The 10,989-nt window shown below is 33.3% G+C and overlaps 1 protein-coding gene across 1 annotated transcript in view; it reads left to right on the top strand.

Annotated features, from left to right (window-relative positions):
• The first annotated feature begins 4,284 nt into the window (after positions 1-4,284).
• The window catches only part of LOC149411792 (phenoloxidase-activating enzyme-like), a 49,291-nt gene continuing 42,586 nt past the window's right edge, over positions 4,285-10,989 (top strand). The window contains exon 1 of the mRNA XM_089646560.1: positions 4,285-4,466. Coding sequence (XP_089502686.1) covers positions 4,403-4,466 — 64 coding nt within the window. The 5' untranslated portion in view covers positions 4,285-4,402. The remainder of the gene's footprint in view (positions 4,467-10,989) is intronic.

Genomic DNA, 10,989 nt, shown 5'->3' with positions numbered 1-10,989 from the left:
CACTCGGTATAACCTAGCGCATTACGTGATATGCACTCCTCCTCGTTCCAGCAGTACCGTACATACGAAACAAGCGCGTACCTAACACGTAGTCCGTTGCGACGTGTGATAGTATGATCCAAAGATAATATATGATCGGTGGCGACGTGCGATAGAAGAATATAAATTTTTTAATTTTAATAGATAAAAAATATCATCGGACAGCAAAATGACACCTACATTTTTCATTCCAAACATGCTCACTGTATCTACATTTTACTTCCAAAAATACCAATTTTTCACAATTGATAACCAACCATTTATCTTATATTAAGTGTTGTTTATGAGTTGTGTAAAATTCAAAACTCGTTTTGTAATAACGCCATTAAAGTGGAATAAATTTAAAAATGATTTTTTTATTATCCTGTATTAATACGACGGAGTTCCAGCAAGATAAAACAGATGAAAAAATAAACGTTCCAAATGATACGATTATGTATTTTATCAAAGCGCAAAAGGCGAAGGCACATCCCTGATTCTTATGCAAACGGCTTTGTATTTTGCGTCCAGATGTATCTCGATGTAATATTATATGTTTCTACAACTGATCCATTTTAGAAAATGTGAATAAAATTAAAATAATGCTTACATATGGAATGTAATACGACAGTTGGGTTTATTTTATTTTTCACTTGTATTTTTACAAGTTTTCATAGCACAAGCCACCATTTTGCCGTGTTATTTCGTAAAATGAACCGATGATGCCTCAACCATAGCTCGACGCTAGTTCGCACAAGAATGATGACGTCACATTTTCTAGATTCACAAGAGGCCATACGCGAGCGCAGCCGGCTCCAATGGAACCGGTATGGGGAGTGGGGAATAATACGCTTTTAATCACTTAGGGCAGGTGGTTTATAACCACTCGGATTTTTTTTACTACGCTTCATCGGAGTTTAGATTTAATTTTCAGTTCCTTTGTCATTTTTTGAGTAATTATTATTGTATGTAATTGAATGAGCGTAATCACGTTGTTTTAAATGGACCATAGTTTGATAATGCCTTTAGAGGGCGAAACAGCTGTCACGCGTAATAATAATTACACAGCAGAACTTGTTTAAAAATAAACTGTTTTTATAAACCCAATAATAATATTATTAGTATAGACAGTACAGTATAGACCCATTACATGTTTACCGACAATATACAAAATTTTAACCTCTTGTTTAACAGATTTAATATATACTCATTTAGATGAAAAAAATATTTTATCTGAACAACAAAAAGGTTGTCGCAGAAAACATATGGGATGTAAAGAACAATTAGTTATCGATTCTGTAATTCTAAAACAGATTCAAACTCGAAAACGTAATTTACATACTTGCTTTATAGACTACCAAAAGGCTTTCGATAGTGTCCCGCACTCGTGGCTGATCAAAGTATTAAAAATATATAAAATTAACCCCATTATTATTAGCTTTTTGGAAAATATTATGTCCTTTTGGAATACCAATTTACTTATCAATTTAAAAGGTAAGAAAATAGTAATACCGGGCATTTCAATTAAAAGAGGGATTTTTCAAGGAGACTCATTGAGTCCTCTTTGGTTTTGCTTAGCATTGAATCCTCTATCTAAAATTTTAATTAAAAGCAAGTTTGGAATAAAAGTTAAGGGTAATACAAGGGAGAGTAGTACAATTTCGCATTTATTATTTATGGATGATATAAAATTATTTTCGAATTCTGAACAAAATTTAGAGAAAATGATCAAGGTAGTTAAAAAATTTTCAGATGATATCAAAATGACATTTGGTTTAGATAAATGTAGAACGATCCATATAGAGAAAGGCAAAATTGTAGATGGGGACGAGAGTATATTTAGAAATTTCCAAATTACTAGTATGAAAAGGGATGAGGTTTATAAGTATTTAGGATACCCACAATCGAATAGATTAGACCATAGTAGTATTAAAAATGATATTAGGATTAAATTTCAAACTAGGATAAGGAAAATTTTAAAATGCAATCTATCTGCTAAAAATTTAGTAAAAGCAATAAATACTTGGGCAATACCTCTATTAACGTACTAATTTGGCATAATTAAATGGTCTAATACAGATTTAGATAACTTAGAAAGATTAATTAGAACTACGCTAACAAAGTTTAATTGCCACCATCCAAATTCAGCTATAGAACGAGTTAATTTACCTAGAAATTTAGGAGGTAGAGGTATAGTCAAAATAACTTCTTTGAAACATAATCAGGTAGAAATGCTAAGAACTTTTTTCCATAGGAAAGCTCATAGCTCAGAAATGCACAAAATAATTTGCAAGGCAGATAGAAATATTACACCTTTAAATTTATACGATGAGAATGCCAACATTTTTATAAATCCCAACCAGGAATTATTAGATTCCTGGTCAAATAAAATTTTACACGCAAAACACTTCAATTATCTCAACCAAACGTATGTTGACAAAATTAAGTCAAACAAATGGTTGAGTATTGGAGAGTTGAGCGCAGAAATAGAAGGATTTATGCTTGCAATTCAGGATAGAGTCATTAATACTAAAAATTATAGAAAGCATATAATCAAAGATACAAATCAAATTGATGATTTGTGTAGAAAATGTTTGGCTTTTCCGGAAACTATAGAACATATTATATCGGGATGTTCTATATTAGCACCGTCCGAGTATACATTTAGGCACAATCAAGTTTTAAAAATAATTCACCAAAATTTGGTAATTAAACATAACTTGATTGACTGCCGTAATGTAGTACCATATTATGAATACGAACCAAATTCATTTTTAGAAAACGAATTTTATAAAATATATTATGATAAAACTATACTAACAGACCGAGCGATTAGTCATAATAGACCCGATATAGTTTTACATGACAAAATTAAAAAAATAACTTATATCATTGATGTTGCTATTCCAAATTCCTGTAATATTCAAAAATCTGTTAGTGAAAAAATAAGAAAATACACAGATTTAGGAAATGAAATAAAAAGAATTTGGCATTCTCAGACTATAAAAATATTACCATTCGTTATTTCGGCTACTGGCATTATACCTAGCTCTCTAATTAAAAATTTAGGCGTATTAGATCTATCAAAAAATTTATATATAAAGATGCAAAAGTCGGTCATTTTGAATACATGTAGGATAACAAAAGATTTTTTAAATATTTATGTTGAGGGATCAGTAGGATTTATAGGCCCTGTTAGAAGTTCTACCGAGCCGAACCCTCTGATATGAAAATATCTGGAGACGGTGAATTTTTTTTTCCCATTTGATATCTGGTGATTTGACGTGTTGTTGTTCTTGTATTGTTTTGTATTTATTTTACTTATATAATGCACTTACATAGTGTTGATTGACTAGCTGATCATTTGTGGAAAAGTGAGTGGAAGGGTTAAGTTTTTCCTTTGGGGAAGACTTAACCCGGACAACTAAATCGGAAGTTTAAAAAAAAAAAAAAAAAAAAAAATAAAATGGAGTTGTACAAATTAAACTTAATAACAATAATAAAAAATAAAAAATATTTGTTAAATTGTTACCTTTCAGTTCCGGTTCAAGATGGTGGAAATTTTATATTTTTTTTGTTTAGTAAATAAAATATTTGTATAAATTTAGGGAAGTATTAATATTATGATACCTCCAGGCCTGAAAAAAGGTGATATTTCTTTGGATAAATTATATTTATAACATATATTTTAGTGTATTTGAAATATATTTTAGTTATTCTATTTATAGTTCATAATTACTTAGGTGGGCATTTAATTAATAAGTAATAAATATATGTTTAAATTAGAAAAATACTTTTTAGAACGTAAGTTTTATCAAACCACAAGTTAAATGCTAATAATTACTAAGAAATTACTAAAAAAATTAACACAGGTAAACAATTATTTTTCTAACCAAAAAAATATGAGAAAAATAAAAAGGAAAAGGAAAAGAAAAATGGAAGAAAGGGAAAGAAAAAGATAAAAAATGGCAAACCTTTTTAACTATTACAATTTTTTTGTGAAGTTTACACATGCTCTCTTCAATAGAGTGAGTTATAACGACATGCATTTTGAGCACTTTTTTGTTTTATCTACTTATTTCAAATATATTTTGCATTTGAAAGTCTATCATTACCAACAAAAACTATTTGAAAATATTATTTATAAAAAACCGTACGAAGAATGTGTCAACCCTGCTAAACTTTGATTGCAAGTAGCTATGTATATAATTATTTTACAAAAAGTATCCCAACCGTGGTTCGTTTAATAGTCTTGCTTTAGCAAGCTAGGAGATGGCATCTTTGTTAATTTATTGATACTGTTGCCAATACTAGTTTAACGGATATAGCAGTAGTGTTTACTTTGTTTTCAAAACTTGATTTTCAAAATCAAGTTTTGAACAAGATGTTGTTCTTATGGCTTGTGTTTGTTTTGTTCATGTTCAGTTTTACTAATGCAGTTTTTGGACGTAAGTTTTAATACGAGTACTGATAATCTTTAACTGTAAAGCAGAAAATGCGTTTGTGTATTATATTAAAACCAAGACGGATTTTTCTGGTGCCATACAATTTGCTGAGCATCTTCTGTATTTTCAGTATTAATGTTGGATTTAAAGTCAATGTTTACTCAAAAAGAATCATTTTGATTAATTAATTAGTGTTTCACACTAAGTTATCTATTTGAAATGACGTCACAAAGTTAATGTTCAATCATTGAAGAAGTCAATGTTTACTATTAATTTGAAGTCTTTGTGGATTCACCTCAACTCCTTTCCAACGAATTTCAGTTTTTTTCTCATTTTTATTTAAAAGTTGATACGCCTTACGACAATCCAAATAACTTTATTAAATAAAAAAAATAAAAAAAATTGTCCGCACGTAAATACGATAAACTTTCAAGCTGAAAACGTATGCAAGTCATAGAGTTATTCAATTAGAGGCGCTCTTTGTAGAAACGTGTTTCATTAGTAAGCCGCGATAAGCGCTGCGTGTAGATCGGATTAGGTAGCTTTTGTTAGAGCATTGGGAATGTTGGAGGTCAACTGGAGGTAAAAACGTATTAAGTGTGTGGTTTTTCGCTTCATATCTCAACTTAATATAATACAACAATTATCTAAGTATACTTGATCAGCCTAATGACTATACACCTTTAAGTAGACTTGTACGAGATAGTGTCAGTTCTGGCAAACAACGGTGTCTACTAACGTCGCACGCTTTGACTTCCATTGGACTATTGTTAGCTATCAAAAGGGCAGAAAACAACGCACTGTTTTTTTTTATTTTTATTTATTTAAGGAGAAAACACAGATACAGACAGTAATTAAAAGATAATTTTGTAAAACAATAACTTGAGAATTCGCCTGCATCCTAACTATTTCTCACTGATTGACTGGTAGATAACAATTTTAAATATTTTTTACATGTAAATAAGGTAAAATTATTTTGTATATAGATAATGCTCAGTATCAAATAAAAGTGTACAAATATTTTTTATACAAGTTTAGAGATAAATCATAAAAAAGTACTTAAAGAGTATAGTGAATGAAGTAAGTACACATTTTAATCTTTTTTATAGTAAAACAGACTTCATTTTCCTACCAAAAGTACTATATGTATCAAAAAATATGTCGGAATCCTTCAGGTTTTGGTTTTTATTATACAATTCGCACATTCTTCTGATTGGATCTCTGACACCAGCATTTGTGCGCGTCCGGCTAATATGGAATAAGTCGTTAAGCCTCGTCGTTCTGAGTGGTATTTTAAAGTTTATTAGATTGAGTAAGCCAGGACAGTCGATAAAGTTGTTACAGATTTTGTACAAGGTCATTAGGTCAAGGTAAGTCCGCCAGTTAGTAAGAGTGGAGACGTTATATTTCGAGAGCATATTTGTGTATCCCCGTTTAGGTGCGCTCATTCTGTGGTTGAGGTAACGCAGAAATTTCTTCTGGATACTTTCAATATTTTCTTTATAGATATCGTAAAGTGGAGTCCATATGGAGGTGCAGTATTCAAGTTGAGAACGGACCAGCGTATAGTAAAGCAGAAGGTAGGTTTCAGGCTTTCGAAATACGCGGCTGTTTCTGATAACAAAGCCTAGCATGCAGTAAGCTTTATTCACAATGTTTTTAATGTGCGCATCGAAATGAAGTTTGGAATCAAAAAGTACGCCAAGATCTCTTATACAGTATACACGATCTAGTGAATAGTTGCGTATGTAATAATTGTGTATAATAGCGTTATGATTTTTAGTGAAGCTTATTTGTTTACATTTATTGTAACTTTGGTAAATTTTGTTTTCATTGCAAAACGCTTCGAACCTTACTAAGTCTCGTCGGATGAGCAGACAATCATTTAAATTCCTAACAATAGCAAATATTTTTATGTCATCGGCGTACAAGAGAAATAAACAATGCATGAAACATTCAGAAACTGTATTAATAAAAAGTATAAATAAAAGCGGTCCTAGAATTGATCCCTGTGGTACGCCAGAAGTAACTGGTTCCCATACGGAAGTATGTCCTCGTAACGATACAGCTTGCTGTCTTTTTGTTAAATATGAGATGAACCAACGTAATAAGTTTTCCCTAATTCCGTTATACATAATTTTTTTAATAAGAATAAGGTGATCAACCTTGTCAAAAGCCTTTTTAAAATCGCAGTAAATTGCATCTACCTGATGGCCTCGATCCATGCTAGTTAACAAAAAATTAGAGTAAATAAGTAAATTACTCACGGTAGATTTGCCTTTGACAAACCCGTGTTGTTGTTCTGTAATTTTGGCAGCAAGCTGGGGATATATATTAGTATGGACAAGTCTTTCCAACAGTTTAGGGATTGCCGAGTGTAGCGTGTTCTATAACACTTTGAGTGAACTGTAAAAAAACGATAACTAAAGCTCATTCAATTGGTTTGTAAATAGCACGGGAATAATTGGAAGAAGGAAAACAGCTTACCTGAACTCCCATGAATCCGGGCAAAAATACGGGTTTTCGATGCACTTTGCACTGGTGAATTTTCCTCCACAAACGAGACGAACAACAAATGAATTTATTTCGGTATTTACACATATGATACGACGACGAAATTTTAGGTGGCACCTTCTTGATGTACGACACGAGCTCGACTGGTATTTGCGACAATTAGTGCAACATAAATGTTCATAATGTCCAATGTGGGTAGGACTGTTTATAGGGAAGGAAATGGATAGTAGGAAAAATGGTAGGTAATTCAAAAAGCTGTTTCAATACTAAACATTCCGCCCGCCTTGAGGAAATGTACAAATTTTCTCAACAATCGACATAAAAAAAAGAAGATGGACAAAATATATATATATATATATATAAACTTAAGTTAATGTAACGAAAACTAAAATTAGAAACTAAATAAAACAAAATTTATTCGATAGGTAATCGATATAGTTTCACTACGGGGCGTTTAAAAACACCCTGTGGCGTACGAACTGAAACGACACGAACAATTTTATCAGCGCCAGGAAATAATTCAATAACTCGCCCAACGGGCCAACGCATGGGCGCAGAATGTGAGTCGTCAATCATTACTAGGTCGTCGACTTTCAGATTGGGTGATGATGATGACCACTTGTTCCGTTGTTGAAGAGTGTGTAAATATTCTTTTCGCCAACGATTCCAAAAATGTTGAGACATTTGTTTCAATAATTGCCAGCGCGATAGACGGTTCATTGGTACGTCCACAAAATCTTCTTCAACAACAGAAACTAGAGGAGCTCCAATCAAAAAATGCGCTGGAGTCAGGGCGTCCATTTCAGACGGATCCGTTGACATCGCGCCAATAGGACGAGAATTTAAGATTGCTTCGATACGAGTCAAAACAGTAGCTAGCTCTTCAAAAGTGAGTACTTGATTTCCCACCACCCTTTTCAAATGATGTTTAGTTGATTTAATTCCAGCCTCCGATACTCCGTTAAAGTGTGGTGCGGAGGGAGGATTAAAGTGCCAGATAATTGAACGAATGGCAGTAGCGTCTATAAGTGTGTTATTGTTTTCAGGTAATCTTAAAAATTTAGAAAGACCTATATGATATCTATTGGCACCGACAAAGTTGGTACCACAATCGCTATAAATGTTTTGGCAAAGTCCACGACGAGAAATGAATCGATCTAATGCTGCTATAAATGCTTCAGTGGATAGATCTGACACTAATTCCAAATGAACGGCTTTAGTCGATAAACAAACGAAAAGACATAAATAGGCTTTATAGGTTTTAGCGCCGCGACGCCTACTTTCGCGGACTACAAACGGACCTCCATAATCGGTTCCTACATTTAAAAATGGACGACCTTCTCGAAAACGGGAAGCGGGCAAGTTACCCATCAAGGGTAAACTACCACGCGGGTTGTTTTTAAAACAAGAGATACATTTGCTCAAACGATGTCGAATTACGTTACGAGCCGAAATTATCCAATATTTTAATGATAGTATAGATTGCAATGCACGCGGACCAGGATGAAGGTACAAACGATGGTAATAATCTATTATTAGAGTTGTTAAATGACATTGCTTTGGTAAAATAATAGGATGTCTAGAGGTTTCCGACACTACTTGTGCAAAGCGAAGACGTCCGCCCACCCTTAATATTCCAAATTCATCGATAAAGGGAGCAAGTCTTTGCAGTTGCGGTGAACACACATTATGCGAGATTATATTATCTATATCTTGTTTAAAATAAATATTTTGAACGAATTTAATGCAACAGGTCAAAGATAAATTAATTTCTTTCAACGAGAGTGTGTTGCAACTTATCTTTGATTTCAAACTTAATCTATTAATAAATCGACGACACCAAGCTATAACTCGTAATAATTTCGATAGTGATGAAAATTTCAATAGAAACTCTTGGTCACGAGTCGACACATTAGTTGATAATGAAATTAGATTCTTCGATTTATACTCTGGTATTTGTTCTACCGGAATATCTTGAGGTTTAACAAAGGACCACTCCTCTACGGGTGACGATATAAAACGTGGACCATACCACCATAAGGAAGATTCGGCAATTTCACTTGGAAAAACTCCTCGTGACCCCAAATCTGCAGGATTTTCTTGCGACGAAATGTGAAACCAATGTTCATAAGGTAGACTTTGAATGATGGTTTCAATACGATTTGCAACGAAAGTTTGCAAACGAAACGTAGGTGTTTTTAACCACGCCAAAACAATAGTGGAATCGGTGAAAGCTATAATGTTTTCTATTTGAAGTCGATCTTTATATACTTCTTTACAATAGGTTAACAGCTTTGCCAACAAAACTGCTCCAAGCAGTTCAAGCCGTGGAATAGATATCACCTTAATGGGTGCAACTTTTGATTTAGATAGTAAAATGTGGCTTGAAATTTCTCGATTATTGATTGCAATCAAATAAACAACTCCACAATATCCTCGTTCAGAGGCGTCAGAAAAACCAACCAGTATACAACGACTTTTTTGAGACGTAGTAACAAAGCGATCAATTCTTAACTTTGATAGGGAAGGAAGTTCCGTTATATATTTCTTCCACTTCAAACTCATTTCCATGGGGATTACCTCATCCCAACCAAGTTGCAACTTCCACAATTCTTGCATGAAATATTTAGCGACAAAAACGACAGGGTTAATGAATCCCAATGGATCATATAATCGTGCTATGGTAGATAGCATTGTACGTTTTGTGCAGTGGTCACTAAAAGCATTATTAATTTTATATGTAAATTTATCGAGCGACGGGATCCATTGAATACCTAATATATTAATATTTTTCTTATCACCGTCAAATTCAAAACTTAATGGTACTTCCCGATAATTGAGAGGAATGTCTTCTAAAACTTCAGGATAATTGCTAGTCCATTTTCGTAATTCAAAACCACCCTTTTGAAGTAATGCATTCAACTCCATGATGTAAAATCGAGCGCTTTCCAAAGTTTGCGCACCACTGACAATGTCATCTACATATGTGTCATTAATTAATATGCTTGCAGCCTTTGAATAGTTAGTACTTTCATCAGCTGCTAATTGATGCAATGTTCGAATAGCTAAGAAAGGGGCACTTGCTGTCCCATATGTGACCGTTTGTAATTCAAATTCTTTTACGGGATGATTGCGCGACTCCCGCCATAATATATGTTGATAATTACATGAGTTTGAATCCATGAGGATTTGTCGATACATTTGACGTATGTCAGCTGTAAAAACGACTTTGTGTATACGAAAGTTACACATCAATTCGACTATGTCCTTTTGTAATTTTGAGCCCACGAAAAGTATATCATTCAATGCAATACCCGATGATGTTTTGGTACTTGCATCAAAAACGACTCTCAAACGAGTTGTAGAACTTGTCTCCTTGATTACGCCGTGATGTGGTATGAAATAGTTTCCAACTGGTGACCGAGGTGGTATTTCAATCATATGTTCCAAAGTTAAATACTCTCTCATAAAAGAAATATATTGCGATTTGAGATCAGGATTTGAATCCAGCCTCTTTTCTAAATGCATAAAGCGCGACAATGCGGTGTCATATGACTTTCCCAATTTTTCTGGGCTTTCCTTAAATGGTAAAGCTACGACATACCTCCCGTCTTTGTTACGGTAGGTATTTTCAATATACAACTTTTCACACCGAATTTCATCAGGGGATCGAATTTCTTTCAAAGAGGGGACATTTTCGATTTCCCAAAAACATTTAAGTTTATCCTCAATTGAGTCATCCATTGAAGTAAAAAATGAATTTATCGAATCATTTGACGATCCGACATTTCCCATTAAAACCCATCCTAATGTTGTTTCGATGGCAATAGGTTCATTTGCTTTGCCGACCAATTTACCTGGGCCTAATAATGAGGCAAAAATATTACTTCCGAGTAGAATGTCAATTGCTGATGGCAAGTAGAAGGTTGGGTCTCCTAATTTGAGTCCTCTAATATGTTGCCAGTCATGTTCAACGATATGAGACGACGGCAAGTACGATGAAATGTTATTG

Source organism: Hesperophylax consimilis, chromosome 24, assembly GCF_061612785.1.
Source record: "Hesperophylax consimilis isolate HC1 chromosome 24, BYU_Hcon_1.0, whole genome shotgun sequence".
Lineage (NCBI taxonomy): Eukaryota > Metazoa > Arthropoda > Insecta > Trichoptera > Limnephilidae > Hesperophylax > Hesperophylax consimilis.
Note: the sequence above shows the minus strand (reverse complement) of the source record. Positions and strands in the feature narration are given on the sequence as shown.